The sequence below is a fragment of the Olea europaea genome, chromosome 1 (genome assembly GCF_002742605.1).
Source record: "Olea europaea var. sylvestris chromosome 1, O_europaea_v1, whole genome shotgun sequence".
In the NCBI taxonomy this organism is placed as follows: Eukaryota; Viridiplantae; Streptophyta; class Magnoliopsida; order Lamiales; family Oleaceae; genus Olea; species Olea europaea.
Window position 1 is genome coordinate 5,716,391 of NC_036237.1, and position 23,672 is coordinate 5,740,062.

At 34.6% G+C, this 23,672-nt stretch overlaps 2 protein-coding genes across 8 annotated transcripts in view; one reads left to right on the top strand and one right to left on the bottom strand.

Annotated features, from left to right (window-relative positions):
- Positions 1-11,299, top strand: part of LOC111381959 (exocyst complex component SEC8-like) — a 23,784-nt gene extending 12,485 nt beyond the window's left edge. For 3 of the 4 annotated variants that reach the window (XM_023005952.1, XM_023005891.1, XM_023005833.1), the window contains exons 14-27: positions 90-220; positions 328-377; positions 1,911-2,011; positions 4,207-4,319; positions 4,430-4,537; positions 4,890-5,087; positions 5,287-5,372; positions 7,662-7,845; positions 7,942-8,019; positions 9,270-9,371; positions 9,475-9,549; positions 10,497-10,592; positions 10,723-10,772; positions 10,854-11,299. In XM_023005952.1, the coding sequence (XP_022861720.1) occupies positions 90-220; positions 328-377; positions 1,911-2,011; positions 4,207-4,319; positions 4,430-4,537; positions 4,890-5,087; positions 5,287-5,372; positions 7,662-7,845; positions 7,942-8,019; positions 9,270-9,371; positions 9,475-9,549; positions 10,497-10,592; positions 10,723-10,772; positions 10,854-10,941 (1,460 nt within the window). In that variant the 3' untranslated portion in view covers positions 10,942-11,299. The remainder of the gene's footprint in view (positions 1-89; positions 221-327; positions 378-1,910; positions 2,012-4,206; positions 4,320-4,429; positions 4,538-4,889; positions 5,088-5,286; positions 5,373-7,661; positions 7,846-7,941; positions 8,020-9,269; positions 9,372-9,474; positions 9,550-10,496; positions 10,593-10,722; positions 10,773-10,853) is intronic. The other variant, XR_002700463.1, reaches the window with a different exon arrangement.
- A 310-nt stretch (positions 11,300-11,609) lies between these two features.
- LOC111382164 (kinesin-like protein KIN-UC) lies at positions 11,610-23,006 on the bottom strand. Of its 4 annotated transcripts, none has more exons than XM_023006152.1 (22): positions 22,409-23,006; positions 21,184-21,281; positions 20,922-21,044; positions 20,100-20,282; positions 19,431-19,652; positions 19,072-19,231; positions 18,714-18,863; positions 17,911-17,999; positions 17,526-17,738; positions 17,294-17,428; positions 16,991-17,125; positions 16,307-16,480; positions 15,844-16,014; positions 15,521-15,637; positions 15,200-15,328; positions 14,970-15,108; positions 14,437-14,529; positions 13,686-13,823; positions 13,115-13,240; positions 12,336-12,479; positions 12,122-12,250; positions 11,610-11,893 (listed from the first exon to the last, which is right to left on the bottom strand). In XM_023006152.1, the coding sequence occupies exons 1-22, from the start codon at positions 22,545-22,547 to the stop codon at positions 11,745-11,747; spliced, it is 3,156 nt and encodes a 1,051-aa protein (XP_022861920.1). In that variant the 5' UTR covers positions 22,548-23,006; the 3' UTR covers positions 11,610-11,744. The 4 variants fall into 4 exon arrangements, with proteins under 4 accessions (XP_022861920.1, XP_022861861.1, XP_022861983.1 ...); XM_023006093.1 differs by having other exon boundaries at positions 16,307-16,486; positions 22,409-23,005; XM_023006215.1 differs by having other exon boundaries at positions 13,686-13,811; positions 16,307-16,486; positions 22,409-23,004.
- Between the last annotated feature and the right edge of the window lie 666 nt (positions 23,007-23,672).

The window sequence follows — 23,672 nt, forward strand, 5'->3', positions numbered from 1 at the left end:
TTCACTTTCTCCCCCCATATATGTGTGTGTGTGTGAAACATCTTTAGCTTAAAACTGAGGTGCACCAGCAATTCATTAAATTTACTCAGGGGCTGACATTATTCGCCAAGGATGGAGTAGAAGGGGACCAAGTGTTCTCCAAGAAGGTTATGGGACTGCTGCATTGTTACCTGAGCAAGGCATATATTTAGCTGCATCTGTGTACAGACCAGTTGTTCAGGTACGGACGAGAGGATGGAAAGAGTAAACCTTCGCTGGTAACTTTTCTAGGTATTATATCTACAGAAGGACATTTTCTAATTTTCCTTTTTCCCCTCTCATCTGCAGTTTACAGATAAAGTTGCATCAATGCTTCCTGAAAAGTTTTCTCAACTTGGGTGAGTACATCATACACCTTTATTACACTTGACGATGCACATTTTAATAAATTTGTGCAAATGTTGCAATAATTAAGTAAGCTCTTGATGTTGCAAGTTTTATTTATTTATTTTCTATTGAAAATCTGCATATTTCATGTATAACAGAGATGAAGTTCTGCATTTTGAGATGATTAGGAATGAAATGTTTTATGTTTCACCTATTAAAGTTTTTCTTCTAATTTTTTTAATATATTCTTGGGACTAGTTTGGCTTTTCATAGACAAACTCTAACCAGAGAAATAATTTTTAGCTTTTCTTCAACATAAACTTGCATATCAGATTAATGTGGGACTAGTTATATTATGCTGACTACAAGTGATTTTAGTGGCACATTTGATTTTAGTTTATAGGATTTACAGAGGGAAGATGGGTCATCTTTATTAGAATAATTGGATTGCTTGAAATTGGAAGGTCTGCAGGGTTTATCTAAATATTGGACGACTTAGAGTTTAGAGTTAAATTGCAGGGATAATGACTCTAGCTTGTTGACTTGTTTTGGGTTGAAATGATGAATGAATGAGGGGCTAATTTAAATGGTGTCGGAAAGATATTAACTTTCGCGAAAAAGAAACGAGGATATGATTTTTGCATCACCCGATCAAGGGCTTGGTGGAAATAAATGCATTTATTATCATCCCGTACTTTTTTTTAGAGAGATCTCAGTTGTTGATAAGCTGCTTGAGTTATTATTTAATCCGACTTAAATCTGCTTTTTAGGTTTGAAATTTTGCTACCGATATAATTCAGAGGTACCAGAGTTGAACTCATACTGGATTGAAAATGTGACATTTTTCAGTGAAAACCTGCAAGACAGCGTAATTTTGGAAAATCTAGAGTATTTTTATCAAAATCAGCTAGACAGCATTACTACACTTACAGCAGTTGCATTCTTTATGAAATAGGACTGGTAATTAAGAAATGAAATTATTAAATGATTTGTGCAGAAATTCAATTGGTAATTTTTTTCTTTTCAACTTTTGGGGTTAAGATTGCGAGTAGCGTGACAAGAATATAAAAACTTAAATGGAAAACATTATTAAACATTATTGAGATGGCACAAGTAACACGTACAGGATATGAGGTGGTTTACGAGTTGATAATAACTTGGTTAAAATTAGTGGCAACACGAGGACAATAAAAAATTTCAAAGAAATATAAGAGCTTATAGTTCAACCAAACAAGGTCTTTCATGGGATGAATAATTAGAATAAGAAAAGATGAAAGTTGGAGTAATTGTCTCAATTCTGAAATATTTCATCCTTCCAGCAGTTCAAGTTTGAATGTTGTTTATACTGCTCTTGATGTCTGAATCTTTGTTTGGGGAAAATATATTCAGCTGCTTCTGCATTCCGTTTTACCTTTAAACTCATTTTCCTCACTAAATTCTCTCTCTTTTCTAGTTCGCCTTCATTCTATTATTTGAGATGCAACTGATACATATGTAATTAACGTAGTTTTAAATCTTTGTTTTTGTTACACTTAATTTTGCAGGAATGATGGATTGCTAACATTTGTGGAGAACTTTGTGAAGGATCACTTCTTACCTACAATGTTTGTAGATTATCGGAAAGGCGTACAACAAGCTATATCAAGCAAGTCTTATATCTTTTTATTTAGTTAATATTGCATTAATGAATATCATTCTTTTCTGTTGACCGTTTTAATGATTTCTGTGTGCATTTTATGTTGCATGTTTATGTTCCATTCTTTTCTAGACCTTGCTCCTGTAAATTCATAATTGTCTCACTCTCCCTAGTAGCTCCATGATTATTAAACGGTTCCTCCACCTCAGGAATCCCTGTTATGGTAGTACGCAGATGTCTAGATATGATATCAGCACTTGTTTCAAACCTGTAGAACCGTCTCTGATCACTTTAATTATCGGTGAGTCTTGCTGTTTGCTACTTAATTTAAAGAAAAAGTTTGGGCTTCTCAACCTTTCATGTGGTATGGTCGTTGTCCCACCATTTGAAAGTGAATCTAGGTCCCCAACCTATTCAAATATATGAATCTGGATCCCTATGTAATAAAATCGTCAATGTAGATGTTAAAATTGCGCTTCTTTCAGTTGTATTAGAGATATTACTACTCACTTGTTTGGCCTTCCATTAAAATTATAATTCATTTTTTCTCTCTAATTATCAGTCACACATTCTCCAATAAAATAATGGTACACATAATCCCAAAACTTTTTCTTCTTTTTAATCATACATTCTTCATAAAAATATCATTCCAACCATTAAAATTTCAAATAACGGGGCCAAACGAGGTCCAAGTAGTTTAGCTTTGAGTCATGTGAAAGTTACTGTTTTGTTTATTTGGTGTCCTAGATTCACAAATTTAAGGAGGCTGGGAAATAGAACCTCACTGTTGAAGGTTGGGGACCCATATCTACCCCAGGTGAAAGATTGGGGAGCTCTGCCCAAATTTTCCCTACTTGAAGTGAATTCTTAAGTTTTTTCCAGGTGATGATAATCATTAAAACTTCATGGTGATGACTTCACAAATAGATGGGCGATATAGATAATAAAAGGGCAATGATGCTTGCATGAGGGTTCTCTTTTTGAAGGGATAAGAGATTACATTCGGTTATTTGTAACTTTTGTTTTGGAGTTAAACGAATTAAATTTATTTGACAAACCAAGAGTTCAAGTCATAGGGACTAGATTTTGACAGATGTATGAGAGATGAAAAGTATAAGCATGCATATAGAAGGGCACTTTGTGTATCCTTCTTATTTAGGTTGTAGTGAAGATGCCAAAAGTTGTTTGGAGACTGTAGGAAGTTTCTAAAATTGGTGTGTATGTTTCTATGTGAATACAGATGTGAGAATAGGACTTGATATACCACCTTTTCCGTGCATTCCTCCTGATTTTGAATGAGTGTCCATGTTGCATGGAACAATCGTGACCATGATAAGCCACAGGTTGCAAGTGTGCATTTGTGTTTATTAACAGGTTGAAATTTTCCCAAATGCATAATCAAAAATTTGTCATTGAAGTTTGGCTAAAGCGTGTGATAAATAAATCGTTAGCAAATAGAACAATAAATCCTATCCAATTGTCTATCAGGATTTTTTTATTTTATTTTTTAGCTTCTAAATCTATTATTCTCGTTAACCTCATGACTCTTGGAAATAATTCAATTTCCCTGTCTTTATGATTATTACTATTTTTTCAGCAATTTCAACAGTTTTGCTCAGCAAACATGCCAATTTGTTTCTTTTTTTAACTTATCTACCAAAATTATTTTACCATGTCCCTTTGGCACATGTCGAAATATCTGTTATATAAGTTACAGATGACTGTGTGAAAGTAGAGAATGTAAGGCTGATACTTCTACCCATCTTTTCACTATTCATATAAATTGTTATAATTTTAAGAGTGACATCTTTTAAATTTTAACACCAAGTCTGCTCTAGAGTATTTGTTTTATTTCCCTAGTGCATCACCTCAAGCACATCCAGACATGTCCATTGCTTACCTGAGTAATGTTTCTTCCAGTTTGTACTTTCCAGTTTCGTAGATACCATCTAGAGTGAGAGATGGAATTAGATGGCATCATTTTGCCAATTTTTATTACGAGGACTGCAGTTCGCCTGAACTGTTGTCAGGATGAACATGTAATTATGTAAAGGTGAAGATGAATTCTATGCTTGGTTGAATTATTCTCTCTTTGATAGATTAGTTTGGAGATTGATAATGTTGAAGAACTATCCTCTTTACGTGATGTAACTGATGCACCATAACAATTTCTGATTCTGGTTTCTGTTTAAAATTGTGAATAGGCCCAGCTGCATTTCGTCCACGAGCACATGCAGCTATCTCTTATACTCCATCAATTGAGAAGGGAAGACCAGTTTTACAAGGACTATTGGCAATAGATTTGTTAGCAAAAGAGGTATTCTTAATTTCTGATCTAAGACATTTTGGGTTTTCATTATCATGAGAACAGAATACAGTTTTTTCATTTCCATCTAGTCTTTTTCAAACTAGACGCCATTTGCCTAGGTACTTGGATGGGCTCAAGCAATGCCTAAATTTGCTGGTGATCTCATCAACTACGTGCAAACTTTTCTGGAAAGAACATATGAAAGATGTCGGACGTCTTACATGGAGGCATGGACTCTTTATTTTCTGTCTTTTATATTTAAACCATATTTTACATATTTGACTAAGCCTTCTGTATGCTTTTGCCTTATTGGAGAAAACATGTGTATTACTCTCCTTCCTTCTTTTCAGTAGGTTTCTTTGCATAACTTTATGGAGTGTAACTTATGGCTGATCAGGGTCTGGGTCCTACTTAAGTTTTTGTATCAAGCAAATGAATGGACTCGTTGATAATTGCAATTTTGTAGTCTCTCTATATTCTTTTTCTATCACGAAGTTCCTATATTATCTTCTTCAATTATTAGTTATTTTGCCATTCTTACCCTTTTAATCTATTAGTTTTTTTTGCTCGAAATATCAGGCTGTCCTTGAGAAGCAAAGCTACATGCTTATTGGAAGACATGATGTTGAAAATCTGATGCGACTTGATCCAGCCAGTTCATGTTTCCAGAATTCACTTGACCAGGGAATTAGAGAACCCAATGCATCTGATGCTGAGACCATTGAGGTTGAAATGGAATTAAGTGATATATTACTGAATTTAAGGCCAATTAAGCAGGTACCACACTCTCGGAAGCTATTATCCATTCTTACCTCTTTGGACCCTTTATTGCCTTGGGAGAAGGCTACTGGAAATTATTGTATGTAAAGTGAGATATGTCAAGTTCAGTTCAAACAGCGGACAGAATACATGGTCTTATTATATGCTACTGCTATATAAATTCTGTTCTTGTTTGCCTGAAAACTTCTTTTTGCAGGAGAACTTGATACGTGATGATAACAAACTTATTTTATTGGCATCCTTGAGCGATTCTTTGGAGTATGTTGCAGAGTCAATAGAAAGGCAAGTTCTTCCATCTTGCACTTGTAAGCCTCAGTTATTGTTATCTTTTGTGAAGCTTAACTAACTGAAAAATTAATCTATAAATGGTTTTCCAGTATCTACAGTTTATGATGTGTTTGAAATGAAGGGTGAAGGCGGTAGGAAGAAAACTAGAGTGAAAATTTCAAGGTTCAGAACGTCTTTGTCTGCTAAACCTGTAACTATGTTATTTTGATTCGTAGATGCAGTAAGTTCTATGAGTGGTAACTTTGGAACACATTCTCTCTTTCTCTACCTTATATGCTGACCTTAAAATGTTATTGGAAGAGTTTGATAATAATAATAAGTCTCACTGTAACCTAGTAGAAATTGTAAAATTATTGTCGAGAGATTGCATACTGGAAGTCCTAAATTACTTGAACATTATTAATGAGGCCTAGAGCATTACTGCTGGGGAAGGATCATCTCTCACCTAGTCAAGTGAATTCTTACATGCAGCAAGGGGATATTAGAAAAGCCAATGTTGATTTCAATTGATAGTTGTGCCATAATTTTTTTGAGATGAATAATCGAGGTGGTGATGATAGGAATAAAATAAAGAGTGTCTACAGGGAGATGTAGTAAAATTGTGGTCTGCAATCATTGGAAAATCATGGCACACAAAAGAAACTTGTCACGCTCTAAAACTTGCAGCTTCGACCTAATTATGCTCTATAATCCTCTTGTCCTCATTAGCCTGCAAGTACTTACAACAAGGAAAAGGTGCCTCACACGCATTATCGATATTTATGAATAATGTCTCCTATTCATCCCTCATGGACAAGTGAACTGGCCAAGTTGTCCAATCTTACAGATTTGTGAAAAAAGGTGAAATTGGTGATGAATTATATTGTGATAGTGAGCAATTAGCACAACTCAGTCCCGATGAGCATGATAGTATGTAACATATGTTAGATCGACACTTTAGTGAAGAGAAGATCAATTCTAGACATATATTTATGTTTTTGTTAAACATAATATCAGCTAGCTGATATGCTTGATGACTGGATTGGGTGTTACCCCTTTTGGTTCCCTTATGGAAGTTCTGTGTGGCAATTTTTGATAATCATGCAAGGCGCCATGGAGGTGCCACCCAAATACAAAGCTGTTTAAATTGTGCGATTATCAACTTCTTAAATTACAAGAATTCAAACATTCAACTACAGAGTCAGTTCCGTCGTGATCGTCCACCAAATACCATAAAAAATGCTTCTAAGACTGCTATACTCTCTCTCTCTCCCTCTTGCTTTCCACATCCAACAATTAGAATTTCACGACGTTAGGACTTGGGCAAATATGAGCAGATTTCAAGTCTGAGTTCTTATGTTCACATTCATGTTCTGACAAACAATATATGTGGCATTGATTTGACGAAGAGGATTCATTGTTTTGCATTAGTAATGGAGAGCTTTTTAACTTTTGTGCATTTCTTTTTGTTTTGTTTTGTTTTGTTTTGTTTTTTGTTTTGTTTTTGTTTTTGTTTTTTTGTTTTTTTTGTTTTTTTTGTTTTTTTTGTGGTGGTGGGGTTGCTTTCTGTTAAAGGAGTAAATATTGCAGAAATGTAATAAAGTGAACTTCATCATACCTGTAGCTGCCGTAATGGGTAACGTGTTAAAAGCCCATCAGGTAACAGTTTTGTTGATATCCCACCCTCCTCAATGTTCTTTTGCCCCCATTACTGGTCAACCTTTAAACGATTTTTTTTATTATTTTATTTTTTCAATTTATCAATTTTTGGAACTCCTGATTTCAGATATTACCCTCGTGGTTTTAAACACTGGGGACTTTTGCCTATCAGAGTGCATGGTACAAGTCTTGTAAATGATAGCAGACCTTACACCCGAATTTTAAGGTGAACGTGTGTGGGGATGTGCAAAACAGAAATTTTGGAGGAAAAGTTTGGGACGTAGGAAATAGGTTAACTGTATTCTGATAAACCATATAAACATTTATAACATTTACTATCAGTTTCTGGATTCTGGTGATATGAAATTACTGTTAAAATATTGATAGATGTCTTGATTGTTATATTGAAGTTCCCGTTTATCTCTTCTATGCCTCTGTTTGGATTTCTTTTGTTTTGCTAAAATTGTTCTTTTTCAAGAAATGAGTGGTTGATAAGTGGGTCCTATGAAATATATGGTTAAAATTAATGTTTGACTTTGAAAAAGTAGAATTTTAGGAAAAGAAAATGAAAACCAAACAGAGGCTATGTAATGCATTTTGGAATATTCATCAGTGTCTTTCATTTAAATTCTTATTCACCAATAGGCTTGGGAATTCATCCATGAAAGATCATGATCGGCGAGAAGAGAAGCGGAACCATCATTCTAGAACAAGTAGTGCACCTACCAAGGATCTTGCATCGTTTGCTGAAGAGTATAGAAAATTGTCAATTGATTGCCTAAAGGTTCTACGTGTAGAGATGCAACTGGAGACTGTTTTCCATATGCAGGTTCTGACTTGTATATTTGTTATCTACATTTAGGTCAGTCGAGAATCACAGTCATAAAAGTAATAATATTGGCAACCAACCTCTGAAATTGTATAGGAAATGACGAGTAGGGAATATTTAGACGACCAAGATGCTGAAGAGCCTGATGATTTTGTTATTTCATTAACTTCCCAGGTGAGTTGTATTTAGTACTTTGTTGTCAATTATTGGTACCTGACAAAGTTATTATCTCTGGGTACGTGAAGAAGCTGGCATTCCTCAAATTCCTTGAAGTCGTTGATGTACTTTTTAGTTCAGAAGAAAAAGGAAATATCTTGATTTCAGTTAATGTAGAGTGTTATATTTTTCTCTTGGATTGATCTTACAAAAAATAATTACTTTGAGGGAAATTTCATTGCTCAAATGTGTGTGTGTTTTTCCTTAAATGCTCAATCCTTCCTTCCATCGCAATAAAGAATCCAACAGTCCCAAACTTCATTTCCCCAGCGCCAGTGTCAAAAATATATCTTCATGACCTTATTATAACTTATTTTCCTGGAATATGCAAGCACCATGTACACTGATTTGAATTATGCCAGAGTTGATGTTCAAATGAGGAGGTTTTTGCTAACTTACAGTTGGCAGCCAAAAATTCAGAGCACAGTGTACACAAATGCTTTATAATCACTCTGCGCTTGCTGTCAATTGTCTTCTGATTATAGCAGAACATTTTCTGGATATAAGGGTTTTCTGGCACTCCTTACTCAATCAAAACCCAAAGAAAAAAAATGGAATGATATATATTTTTTTTAGAAAACTCAACAAATATATCCCCATGTAACTTAACAAATTGGTTTCTAGCTTTCAAACAAATTCATTAGCATATGGGTCCAACTAGATTTGTTTGATACGGCATACTGACTAGCTGAACCACCATTATGTGATGCAAGTCTTCCTGTTGATTTCCTTAATAGTGAGTAGTCTTCTTATGCCCTTGATGGAAGAATTCTTTTGCGTAGTTCTTGCTAATTTTCCTCTATTAGAATCAATAAAAAAAATCATATTAATTGTGAAGTTCTTGCTAATTTTCCTCTATCAGAATCAATAAAAAAAATCATATTATTTGCCTGTGTTGTGCATCTTGTTTTTTTTAAAGGTATTTAAACCTTTCAAAAAAGTGTTTAGAAAGATGCTTGTTGCCCTGTCTAGACTTGAGGACTGTAATGATTGATCAGAGGAACTTCATGACTCGTATTTCTCTTTTTTTCTTTTTTCGTCTTCTACATCCCTGCCATATCTGCTGGTTTTATTTTTGAATGCTTATAATCAATTTAAGGGAAGGAAGATGCTACTTTTTTTAAATTATACTTCCATTTCTTGAATACGCGCTCTCAATTTTTAAAAATTCTACCTTGCTTGTCAACTTTTCTGTTCATGTATTGTAGATAACCCGTCGAGATGAGGAAATGGCACCTTTTGTTGCGGGAGAGAAACGGAATTACATATTTGGAGGAATATGCAGTATTGCAGCAAATGCATTTATGAAGGTCTGTCTGGCAAAATTTTCCTTGTATTCAAATTTCTTCTGAATCCTTGAGAATACCTTCTTTAGAATCCTTCCTGACAAAAGACTTAATTATTTTCTGTTAGGCTTTGGTTGATATAAAATCTATCAACCTTTTTGGTGTTCAGCAGATATGCCGTAATTCAATTGCACTGGAACAGGTCAGTTTGTCTCCCCTACTTTCTCCCTGCTGTTATTAATTTGCATTTACATAAAGTAGAAACTATCATAAACATTATGCTCTGATTTTCTACTTCTAAGTCCAGCCTCGACACCCATTCTTTGAATAGAAAATGATCCACGTGACAGTCCAACTTGTTGAATTTATTCAACTAAGCACATATTAAACCTAGTGCCATGCACGGATTAGAGCTTCACTTTTTGTCATTGAAATGAAATAACAAAGAACGGGAACTTTTAGCCCCTGTTTGGTATTGACTTAAATCAGATTTTAATTTAAGTAAAAGTCAGATAATTAATATTAACCACATATTTCATGGGTCACACAACTTTTCAATCATACATTTCAAAAACTTCTATCAAATCTAATTTTAATTCCCATCAAACAGGGGCTTAATGAGCGGTTCAACAGCTCAAACTATTAGTAACGTGTATCAGATGGTCACACAGATTTACAAGCAAAGAAGTTTCTTCGTAAACTTGCGGAGATCCTTCAACCCCCCACCCAATCACACCCTAAAATGAAAAAAATGAATTTAAGAAACAAAAAGGAAAGAAGATAAAATATCCCCGAAGTATCCTAAATTAATCTGAATGTAGTTTTCAAAATTTGTGGAGAACCATATCCCCGTGCCCAAACTTTATTTTTTCCTCACGCAGAAAATCCTCCAAGCATACCTAAAATTGTCTGACAACCAGCTACATGTACAAGAACAAGTTTTGAGAAAATGAAAGGTTAAAGACAAATATTGGAACTACCATCTTAATCAGATGGAATGCCTTTTCGCCATGGTTGCATTTATGCTTTCGTTTTCTTTTCTTTCTTTTCGTGAAATGAGATACAAACGTTGTCATGTCCTTTATGATTTTTGGATTCATTATGGTCCCCATGAACTGCATATTTATCAATTCTTCTGATCTTTTCCAGGCTTTAGCTGCTATCTCTTCGATTGATAATGAAGCTATACAGTTGAGATTAGATCGTGTCCGTACTTACTATGAGTTGTTAAACATGCCCTTTGAGGTAAATCTGAGAATTCCGTTGCTATCGGTTCAAATTTAAATTCTCCTCTCTTCCCATTCCTTGCTCGCTTATTGTAAGCTGGAAAATTCATATTGTAATCAACAAAAACCATTGGATTTACCTTTTCCAGGCATTGCTTGCATTCATTGCAGAGCACAAGCACCTGTTCACGTCTGCAGAGTGAGTTAGCCAAGCAGCATGAAACTGAATCCGGCGAATAACTTTCACCTATAGTCACTAAACTATCATTTTTGTTAACAGGTATACAAATCTTCTAAAGGTCCAGGTTCCCGGGAGAGAGATTCCATCTGATTCAGAGGACCGCTTGGCTGAGGTTTTGCCCGGCTAAGGTTCCAATGGGCATACAGATGCTTTTATTACAGAGTTCAGATTCAAGTATCATTGCAGACTGAATTCTAGTAGCAGAATTATGGAGGCCAGAAGCTGATCCAATTCTACTGAAATTGCCAAATTTGGGTATTATTTTGTGAGTATTTGTTCCTGGAGATGACCACTATTGCATGCATTTTAGTCTTTTTCTTCGTTTTTTCTCGTAGGATCAATTTTGTGGCCGAGGCTTCTGTCTGCGATAAATGAGGGTGTCCTTAGATCTCGATCGATTGATTACTTGTAAATTAGTATTGTTTATAATAATAATTACATTGTTATTAGTTTAGGGCTAAGATAGAAAACGTGATTTTTTTTTTTTTTTCCCGGAGTATTTTCAACTCGACTCGAGCTAATACCACTCTGATAGAAACTTTAGAATCCACTGCGGTCAGTTAACCATGGTTGAACTGAATAAAAATGGAAAACGATTTGAAGAATAACCACAAATTTATCGTAATTGTAGTGATTTTATAGTAGTAAGGTAGGTCTCATGAAATATATGACGACATTCGGAAACTAAGGTCGAAAGAACCATTAGATTCATGTTTTGACCCAAGACCAGATCGATCCCTGGCCGGTTCACATCCAGTTCTTGCAGGTGAGTCCTATTAGTTTGAGGGTACCAAGTATGACAAAAAAATATGCACTTTGCATTCATCTTCTGCACATTTATGAAGCCATAATTCAAGTATGAACTGTAAACATGTGTGCTATTGCAGCTAAATTCATACAACTCCAAAAGAAAATACAATGCAAATGTATTCATTCTGCGCGCATCACTGTCTGGAAAGATGGACTTAACCGTATTGTTTTCTTAGCCAAACTGCGTATATCGTCTCTGGTAGAACTATTCGATATCTCTATGAGTTCTTTAAAACCGCCACTGGATACAAAATATTTCGCATTGTCCTCTGCAAGAACCATTAAGTTACATTACAGTCAATTCAACTTCTAAATGCACATAATGTTTATGCATTATATTTTGAGGATTCGTCATATTTAGCCCTTGTTTGGGAGAGATTTTTTTTTTTCAAAAATCATTTTAAACCAAACTCATTTTCAACAGCACCTACTTTCACGTGGAAGAATCTCTTCCAAACGAACTGTTAAAATCTTTACTAGAAAAAAACCTGGCTTACCATTTTGTGCTAGATGGCAAATAGCAAGTTCAATGTGGCGTCGTGTTGAAGTACTAGTAGTATTGCCATTGGCAACCAACCATGATAAGGCACCATCTTCAATTAGAAGAGATCGGCCTCTCCAATATCCTGAAGTAAAACATTTCAAATGCATGTCCCAGAACAAAAATGAGACGAATAACTAGATGAGATAGTAATACGTATTCATCTAAACCTTGAATGATTCTCCGAGATTCACATTTCGCAAAGTTTGCCAAACCCCTGGCTACCTGAGCAACAACATCAGCGTTTCCGGTTCTAGCCATTCCCAGGAGAGCTTTGATGGCTCCATCTTCTTTCAGCATCACATGTAACTTTTCTGTCAAGAAACAAGTACCTCAACATCAATATACATAATTCTCATTAGGATCTGTTAATTGTATGGTAGATAGGGCGGATTGAATAACCCTAGACAATACTAAGAAAAAATAAGCTAAAAGCTCGTATGTTATAGGCTCTTATCTAATACTGCATATCAAACTTGCGATAACAGTACCTTGTATTCATGAAACTCTTCAACTTTTTATACCAAAAAATATGTTAATGCTCATTACTTGAGAGGCAATAGCTCTTTATTTTTATTTTTTTTAGTATAGCTACAAATTTAGACCTTGTTTGATAAAACTTTTTTTGCGAAATGATTTTCCCTACGCTCATTTTCAACCCCCCCCCCCCCCCCCTCCCAAAAAAAAATAAAAAATAAAAAATAAAAAATTAGAAAACTTTCATCAAACAAAGGCTTAATGTTCTATACAATCTTGAGTCATATGACCATTCCATTAGAATAGTTCATGTAATGTTCTATACATCTCAAGAAATTCTATAATAAAACTGTAAAATAAGATAAATTAAAAAGTTCGGGTAATCCATAGTGATTAGGAAAAATACAAAGAAAATCAATCATGGTTAACCAAGTTTCTAGATGATCTGACTACAAATCCACTTCAATCTTACCATTTCCGCACAAATTTGCAATTGCTCCAGCTACCATGCGAAGAGTTTGAGGATCATCTGTCTTAGAAGCTATATTAGCGAGTAGCTGAGCACCTCCTTTGCTGGTTATCAAACTTTGATTCATCTCTGTGGACCAAAAAATTGTAACCTTAAGTAAAAAACCTATATATGAAAGTCTTGTTCATTAAATTTGTTGTACCAACTTATCTTAAAGCTTAAGATGATAGAGAGAACATATTTATTTATTTCCCCCCCATCAAAGCTCACATGTGCATAGCTTTCATAAATGGGGTGATGGTGAAACTTGAATCCAAAACCTTTGACTACCATAATACCATGTTGAATTATCTCATCTAAAGCTGAAGTTGTGTTAGAAAACAGAAGTGAGTACCTATTTAAATTTAGTCTTCAGCTAAATTCTAACTTTAGAAGAACCTAATCTCATGTGAAGTGGAGAACAACTTTCGCTACTAAAAGTTACAGCATTAGGACCAAATCTTATGTTTTGATTTTCACATACATAACCATCTATATTTCTTGTATTGAATAATAAAGCAACAGAGATAAGTACCATTCATTGCCAAATTAGCAATGGCGCCAGAAGCAACTCGGAGTGCAGTTGGGTTTTGAGATGATTCCAGCAATGCGAGCAGTGCATCTAGACCACCTTCCTGCACAATTTTCTCTTGATTGATATCTGCAATCAGAACTGAATTTTTTAGAAAGAGATTTAAGTCAGCAGAATTACCAATTCATTTTATCTACTAGCTATTCGCTATAAGAAAATGAATACTAAAGGTACTAATTCATAATATAGTTTCAGTAATAACATTTTAACAAGGAATATGGTGAATATGGAGAAAATAATTCAAACAATTTTTTGAAAATTCATATAGCTTTCTATATAAAAGACAATTAGTTTAGAGGGATCTTCAGTATCATCTTTGGCTTCTAAAAGACGAAAGAAACTAGTTTGCATTTCACCTCTGTTCGCAGCTCTTCTAATCTGACCATTTTCTAGTCCTAACATACCCTAAGTGATAAGGAAATAAAAATGGTAGTTCATCAACTACTTTGAATTGTTACACTTGACTAACTACAACAAATAGTCTTCCTAATCGAAAATGGTCCAAACAGAAAGACGTGAAGAATATAAAGTCAAATGCTCAAATTTAGTTGCTTCTTTTCAATATCAAAGCCTTGTCTTCTTAACATATTGCAATACATTATACGCATCAATGGTTTCAAATGCTTTGGCATTCAAAAAGGTGCGGAGCCAAGAGAAAATGTTGTTCCAAGATAAGGCACAGTTCTTTACATACCTTCAGCAGCAAGATTTGCCACAACTTTCACGGCATGGATTTGGACATCTACATCTCTAGATGTCAACAGTGATAATATTTTCGGGATCCCAACTGAATTCACAGGAAAAAATGATCTGTCATTAGAAGAACTATAAGGTCTTACAACAGTTATAACAACAATTTATTCCTTTAAAAGATGTCAAGGGCTTGTACACTCAAGTTTCTACCAGCCCTGACACTTGAGAGAGGCATAACTGATACATTTGTGTTATGTTTGGTAGGGTGTAATGGGCAGGATTAGGAAAAAGAGAAGTTTGAATCTAGTCCTATGTCCAGTGCAGTACTGCCCAATACTACATATTGAACACGTCCTATTGCATATTTGATAAGGTGGATTAGACTATTAAGGAAGAAAAAGATCTTGTCAATTGTACCGGTCCTCCATACTTAACATATCCGTAACTCTCTAGATGCCTTAAAACAATTCATACCACTGGAATTAACAAACCAATATCAACCACAACAATGCAAAAAAAACCCAAGAAACTTGCCTTCTTCACATATCTTTGCAATTGTGCTCTTATGACCACCAGTGATAGAATCTCTTGATTGGCTTGGCACCTGTAAACCTTGTTCATTGTGGAAGGCTGAACTCCCTTTACTTATTTCCTGCATGTACGGTTTTTTTACCTGTAGAAAGTCGGGAAATAAAATCTCAGAACACAGAAGTATCAGAACAAGCATGATGCTTGATAAGATACAGAAACCATATAATATTCACCTCAATGGCATCTTCACTTTCAGGAACAATCTTCTTTATGTTAAGCAGCTCATTTTCAGCTTGCTTTCGTCGCTTTTCCTCAACTTGAAGGTTTTGTCTCATGGTATGAAGTTCATCGCTAAGCCCTTCCTATAATTCATTAAAAATCATTAAATTAACTATTTTCCAACTCATCTTTGTTGTGTCTGTGACGGGTGAAGCAAACTTGAAAGCTGGACACACTAGTAATGATTAGTACGAACAACTAATAGAGAAACCTCAAAGTAAACTTCATGACCATGGCAAAAACCATACTGTTGAATTTTGGTGCACCAAATATACCTTCTCTAATTGTAGATTCTTGTATTCCATATTTAACTGCTGAAGTTCATGGACAGCGGCTTCATGCATTTCTTCTAACCTCATTCTAAGCTCTAAAATCTCTTTTTCTTCATAGATCTATAATTGGGAAAAAGGAAAATAACTGTGCGGGAAATAAAACAACGAGAATAAGAAAGGCACATGGATAATCAAGAGACAACAATTAGAACTTATATGACAATGCAGTATACAATTATAAAATTAAAGAAAAAATAATTTTAGTACGAAAATTTCAGCAAGATGTGCTGAATGTATATTTTCCTGTTAGAGATAGTAAATCACACCTTAACTGCATTTTGATTATCATTTAGAAGCTTTTCTGTAGAATGCAGTTGTTCTTCAACCCCATCAAAATGAGCATGTTCATCTTCTAGTTGCTGATTTAACTCTGCTATTCTCTCCTCATACATCCTAGTTGTCTCTGCAAGTGCCCTCTGATATCCAGCATTTTCCATCTAATTCATTTATTAAGAGGAAATAGCATCATGCTCTTAGATATCTGATAAAACTAGGATAAAAAATTAGATGCTTCATAAAATCATTTGCAGTATAATCGATAGACAGTGAAAGGCAACTGATTGACAGAATAGAAGCTATCCCCAGCTTCAACACGAAAAATTTATTCTTAAAAAAGATTCAAGTCATACAAAAATTGAGAAATCTACTCAACGCAGATTGGGAGAATCAACAATTCAAACGAATGTAATCATATCTTTTCAATGCTTTAGAATATAAATGGTGGTCAACCTGCAATGACTTGTCAGCATCACTGAGCCGCTTCTTCATTCGCTCTAATTGTTCTTCAGCATTGTCAGAACGAGCACATTCATTTTCTAATTGCTTCATTAGATCAGCAATTTTCTTCTCATACATCTGGGTTGTATCTGCAAGCAGTTTCTGATATGTGGAATTCTCTAGCTGCTGTAGCTACTAACAAAGAAAGCAATAGCATTACTCACTCCGCTAATGCAAAAGTAAACTAACAAGAGAGAAAAAAGTGAAGCTAGCCAGAGCACTTGAGATGAAGGGAAGTAGAAGATGTTTTTAACTCAGGAAAGATACGCGTGCATGTATGTAGGTGACTTATGGGTGTATCTATGAATGTAACATAAGCTGGAGGCCTTCCAATTTAGAAATCCTTCTAAATGTTATAAAGATTCCAGCAATATGAATCTTATATAAAAGAAGCAATTCATTCTTGTTCCTCTTATACTTTTTGGGATCCAGTGAGGGGGGATGGGATATCATATATTACGATCTCCACTGTAAAAGCTCATCAGACATGGCACCGTTATAGAGAAAAACATGATGTCTTATACTATCATATCAGTTCTAACATATCGAATAACTCCAGGTGTCAGTCTATATAAATGAAACAGCTATACAAGCAAAAATTTTATATTGCAGTGAGAATTGATCCATTGTTTTTACCTTGCTGTTCTTTAAATTCATTTCTAGACGTGCAACCTCACTGTGCATGAAATCATTATGATCTTTCTGGCTGTTCAGATCTTTAAGTACATCATTCAACATTAATTCCAAACGTGTGTTCTCCTTCTCTAAAAACTGCATTTACATAAAAGGTATTAAAGGAGTTCGAAAATCTTCATTAGAGAAATTTCAAGATTGGGACATGGTCCACAAAAAAAACGTTTCTGATTGCAAAAAGTAAATTCTGATTGCAGTGGAAGTCGAAAGAGAAATGCAAAAAAAGATAATTTCTTTATTAAATACCTTGCTATTCTTTAAACTTGTCTGTACTCGAGTGATTTCATTAAGCAGCATGCTATTTTGTTCTTTCAGACTGTCCAATTCCTTTACTAAACCTTTGGTGTCTGATTTTAATTGAGTGTTCTCCTTCTCTAGAAACTGCAGTTCATACGTTATACTCAAAATATAAGATGGTAGTATGGTTCAGTTAAGCAATGTTATAAAGCATATAAAACACAAGGAAAACAAATATTACCTCAGTCCTCACAACCAAACTCTTTTCAGCTTCAGCAGAAGATTTTTGAAATTCTTTAAGCTTTTTTTCTATTTCATTGTTGTCCTTCTCCCTCAACTTTTGTTGCCTATCAATCTCTGCATTAAGATGGTCAACTTGATTCTCCAGCGTCCGACATAAGCTTTCATAATCAAATTCTTCTTTCAGCTTTACAGTGTTTACGACTTTCATTGCCTGCAAAAAATCATTTTTATTTGGATGCATAAGCTCACATGAGGTATAAACTAAAAATAAGTATATATTATACTTGGAATATTGAGTAGATGCTAGCCCGTTGTCCAACGGATATGAACAGAAAACTTTAAATAGATCTACACAGTTCTTAAATGATAAACAATGAACTTACCCGTTGTCCAAACATTATGGTGCTGGTGGTTTCTGCATAATTTCGAGAAGAAGGTCCAATTGTCACTATAAGTGAGGTTCTTGCAGAACCTGTTTCATTTAACAAGTCTGAATTTTCGCCAATGAACCAACATAATAGACAATAGTTCATTATCATAAATTCAACGTAACAATTTGATCCAACTCTTGCTAAATGAAACCATTCTAAATTAGTTTCAACAGGGAAAAAAATGGAGAAGCAAAATCTCAATTGAATCCATCCATCTGCAGCCAACAGGTCTGTCATACAACATTAAATCATGTAAGCAGGCAGGTGTCAAAGGAGCCCCTGGAAAAAGCATTCCAACCATTGCGCAGTAATGCTATCAAATATTTTCTTTTTATAAAATTAGAGGAAAAAAACATAATTACAAACTCCTGATATCCCAAAACTAGAGGCAGTTTATGTAGTGTCTTGTGTCACAATTAGGAAGTTATACATGAAAACAAGATCGAACTTCTAGCTTTTAAAAACATTATATCCAATAATTTTTCTCTTGAATCAGTGGCCGGGGAAATCTTTTAATGTTGAAAAAATTATAATATTTTAACCAAGTAGCCCATTTGACACAGGCCTCTGAGACCAACACTCAAAATTCTAAATTTTTATTTACAGCAATGTCGAGCAGCAAGAACATTTACAGCAACAAAAATATTAGGAAGGAAAAAACAAATAAATATGGCAACATATTTATCTCAGGATCAATAAAAGATCACTATAGCTCAAACGACATCCAAGTAAAAAGAAATGAAAAATAGAATCACCTCCAAATGAATCACGAAGTAATCTTGTCAATTTAGAATCTCTAGTAGGTATGTGAGGACTGTGTTCAGCCAACGCATTTATGCATTTTCCTAGAGAAGTAAGAGAAAGATTGATACACTTGGCCTCCTCAAGTAAGTGACCTTCACTCCCTGCAACAGGTAAAAATTGTGAACAAATGTTCATGCAAGATGATAGATTACATATAGATTCAACTAAGGACACATTTAGAGCACATTTAGTTTGGCTTAAAGATAAGTTTGGTATTCAATATGTTATTCAAAAGAAACAAAAGTAAAATTAAGATGTAGCAGAAGAAAATAGAGAAATATTTTGGGCTCTCAATTATAAAAGACATACCAGATTTATTTATTCTCTCAGATCCAGCAAGATCGACAATCAACAGCTTGCTTTTTCGAATAGTAGGTAAGTGATGACCATGCCTATTAGTGGTACTGTCATTTCCTTGATAAGAAACATCAATTTCTTCTTTCTCATGGGCAGATCTCCGAATATAAACCTATAGAACACAAATTAGTGGAAATAGATGGACCAAAAAATTAACAGGATTTTATTGTATTCACCGTGTGGGATAAATATATATAGTTCCCGGTAAATCTAATCATGGCCCAAAGCAAATAACCAAGGGGGCATAAAAATCTTGTTTTTACCATTTTACATTAAGGAAAAGCTCGAGGAAACAAGATTTCTGTATGTACCATGAGAATTGCATGACTGCGTGAAGATTCGGTGTTCATCTTTGTATTAGCTGCATGACGGTTTGTTTCTCCTATTTGCAATAGTTGCAAGAAGTGATCAAGGTTTGTTATCTTGATTATTGCAGCGCCAGGTACTGATACCTCTCCAATCTTGGCATCTTCTACAATTGGAATGTTTATCTTTTCAGGTGCAAGCAAATCTTGAACGGCTTCCATGTATAGCTGGTCGAATTACAATACATGTTTTTACCATCAAACTCACGAGTAAGTAAATTAAAAGTAAAACTGAAATGATTACATCTCGGACGGAGGGTGTTCAGCTAAAGCATCTATGAATCTACAGAATCACTGGCGAGCTTAAAAATCAAGATACGACAGCAATTTTCCGACAGCAATTTTCTGAGTCAACTGGAACATTTATATTAAATGTTAGCAATTTATTACACATCACATCATGATTCAATTACTATACCAATGTTTCCTTCAATTTAAAATATGAGATACTTTGACACTGGACACCTCAATCCACAGCCCAAGTTGAGTAAATTCATTGACATCAGTTCTTCAATTATACCATAACCTTGACTGCGGAAGTCAAATGGTAAGTGTGACGTATTAATATTTTTAACTAACAAACATGCATTTAATTATATGAACTACTCACATTACCTGCAAATAAGAAATTTCCACAGTGTCAGATACAGATGCATTTGTAATTATGTCCTCCAAAGCTCTAATCATAATACCACGTTCTGATGCATCGTCTTTACCCACACTACCAAGGGTGTAAGTCTTGCCCGTGCCTGTTTGACCATAAGCCATAATTGTCCCATTATATCCATCAAGCACACTCTGCAAAAGTAAATCAAAATTCCTTTATACGATCAGCACATCATGAAAATATACCTTAATTTCTTTTTAAACTAATTCTAGCAAAAATACGATAATTTTTAACATTAAAATTATCTTCTAAGGAACATTACAGTTTAGAAATACAAAAATAGCTGACTGGAACAGATTTTGGCAAGTATTCCCATTGCAGATTAAGCTCTAATCCGATGAGAATAATATAATAATAAAGTCAAAATTAAAATCAGAACACAAGCAAAAACCACACGTAGATTTTCACAATAATAAAAAAAAGAAGAATACAAGGTAATCTTATGCCTTTCACTCTAAACAAAAAGGGTCTCCAAAAGTGCTCTTTGTAGTAGAAATATTGAGGCAACCTAAAGCACGCATGGGATACCAAATATAACGCTGGAAAATTTTACATATGACTAAGCTCCACACAGTCCAACAATCTCATCTTTGCAAGTACATACCATACCTTTTAAGAATTCAAAAAAATTTTGTGTTCATGGATATAATGTAGTGATGATAAATTAAGACAAAAGGAGAAAATGCATAAAAGCGTTTGGAGCGAGTTGATGAAGTCCCATGAAAACATGCCATGAGCGTGAAAACTGATTTCTTGAGTTTTGAACCTACCTCAACTACAGGCTTTGCAACCACCTCATAAACACGCTTTTGAGAAGCACTTTCAGATAATACTTCATCAAATTTGAACGACTCCGAACTCCAGTTATTTTTTCTTAAATTTAACCTTTTGAGCTGCATAATAGCAAAAGATTAATCCATTCAATAAGGCATGAGAGAGAGATGATCTATTGTCAACTGAAATGAGACGTATTTTTGAATTATAATAGCATGAAAATTAAGTTATATATGACACAGAGGTTCACATACATACCTCAGGCTGTAGCTCGACACAATCAGAATAATCAGCATCCAAAAGCTCTTCAGAATTTCTAGGTCGAAGTCTAACAGCAACTCTCACTCTTTCAGATTCTGTGTCAAAGACAATGAAGCATATGAACATATGTTCAGTCAAAAGTACACAATCCAAATGATACCTGAGGACTGTGAACCACAACTATATCTTATAATGGAATAATAAGGTGAACATTTTCCGTCAATCGAATTATACCACAATCTTAAGATGGACCACTGGTAGAGTACTCAGATATAAATAAACATGCAGTATCTGAATAGCCAAAACACCAGATATTCACCAACAGGTGTGAGTATTTTGAATTTTGAGTTATGCGTTTCTGTTATGTTCCAGTAAGATTATAACATAGCATTGTAGTTATTATGAAATAGTTACAATAAAAATGAGAACATGTATATTACTATTTGTTATTCAGTATATCAACGTGTGTAGTCTAGAGAAATAAACCTTATGGATAGATAATCACCTCTATGAATGTAGGATATGGCTGAGTTCCTGCATTTTTTGTAATAATATTTATTTATTTAAAATGCCGAAAAAAAAAAGTGTTTTTAAAGACAAAAGGTCCCCCAATTCAAGAAGACAGACAAATGAAAGGGAAGCAGCAAAAACAAATCCCCAAATTTGCCGCATCAGGAGGAGAAACGCCAAAGGATCAACGGAGACCTTCGTTGACACAGAAGCCAAAAACATTAAACAGCAACTCAAATTGGTTTACAACAAGTCATATATTAGGATTGAGACAAATATACAATTGGAGTCCCCTTGGATAATTAATTCATTTACTACTTGTACAAATGAAGTTCTCTCGCTCTCTCGCAAGCGTGCGCACCCCTTTCTCTACAATCGAACACTCTACATTACACCGAACCCATTTTCTTCTCAAGTCTAATTCAATACTTAACTATGGAAATCATGTATTCTACCATAAATGCTGGATATACCATCAATGCATTCACACACAAGAATTCTTACAAAATAATGTCAAGATAATACTTTTCGAATACAGTGTTTCAGCATAAACTATCTAAACTTAAAACTGAAGGATAAAGGCAAAATTATCTTCAAATTGAAATATTAGTGTGGAATTAGAATGAATCATTACAATCTTCAGGATGGACGTCGATGAATTGAGAAGTGATAGCTATGGCCCATATGTGTGTGAGAGAAAAGAGAGAGAGACCTGGGTCAGTATCAAGAGGTTGAGGGCGAGTTCTTGAAGTGGGAGTGACGGAGCGTCTACTATTAGAAATGGGCACTTTCGAGCGAACCGAAGAAGGGGGTCTCTCGGACTTGTGCAACACTCTTCCTGAAGACGCCATTATCGTGATAATAATCACTCAGACAAATCAACTTAGTACAGAAGTTCGTTCGAGTTTCTTGATAAAGAAAAGGAAGGGTCTTTGTCTTTGTTTTCTTCCACAATGACACATCTTGGGAGCGAGTACCGTACGTAAGGTGAAACAAACAAACAACGTTGAGGCCGGCACGATTTTCAGAAGAATTCAACATTCAACTCGACATGGCATATTGAGTTCCCGCGTAAGAAATTACTTGCATTCATTATTCTTGTCTTTTGTACTGTTTTTGATTTTGACACTCCCTAAATCATTCATCCGATCAGTCTAACAAGTTTGGTGGGGACGACATAGATATGAATTTCACCGAAAATTTGTGGGCTAGTATTTGTGTGGAAAATTGTACGTGCACACAAACACAAATGGTTGGAGAACATGTGAGGTACAACATGGGTTGCCGGCCTTGCGCTGGCCTGCACAGGTTGTACACATCGCCATTGCTCTTAATTTATTGACACCATTTAATTCTATCTTATAAAGGTTGAATTTTCCAATTCATGGTTTGACTAAAATAATTGATTTTACAGTTAAGCAGAATATGTTTGAATTGAGCATGTTTTGCCAAGCATAAATAAATTTGTTACAGAAAAGTAAGTTATCAAACGTGTTTACGTTAAAATTAATAATAAAAAGTATATGTATTATTTTTTATGCTTAGCTAAATATTTAATATGTCATCATAGTTAGAAAAAAGCATATACAATAGGTAAAATGCATTCTTAAAGACTTATACGGCGTTCAAAAAGGTTTGTCTAGACAAACCTACATGCAAGGCAAGCTTAGGAACACAACCCCTTTTTCTTCTTCTTTTTTTTTTTTTTTTTTTTTTGGCCAGTGGTTTTTCTTGTTTTGAAGTTCAATCTAACAAAATGCTCATGAGACAAAAGATCCAATGCTTGAATTGAAATAAGAATCAATCTGATTCTATCACACATGACGGAGCGCTTCAAAGAATGTATTAATTGACCTATCTCTACCTGTTAAAGCTTTCTCAGCCAATCAAATCGAAACGATCAAAAGACTTATCGAGGTCCAAATTAAACCCACAAACATAGTTTTCTTTGCTCTAAACACATGCAAGATTAGTAA

Bases quoted from the DNA above. Each gene is read 5' to 3' on its own strand.
- LOC111382164 (XM_023006093.1), bottom strand. From the start codon at position 22,547: ATGGCGTCTTCAGGAAGAGTGTTGCACAAGTCCGAGAGACCCCCTTCT. The intron at 19,653-20,099 runs GTAATGTGAGTA...TAATTCGACCAG, and splicing joins TGGAAATTTCTTATTTGCAG to CTATACATGGAAGCCGTTCA. The intron at 13,241-13,685 runs GTACTTATCTCT...TTTGGTCCACAG, and splicing joins TGCTAATTTGGCAATGAATG to AGATGAATCAAAGTTTGATA.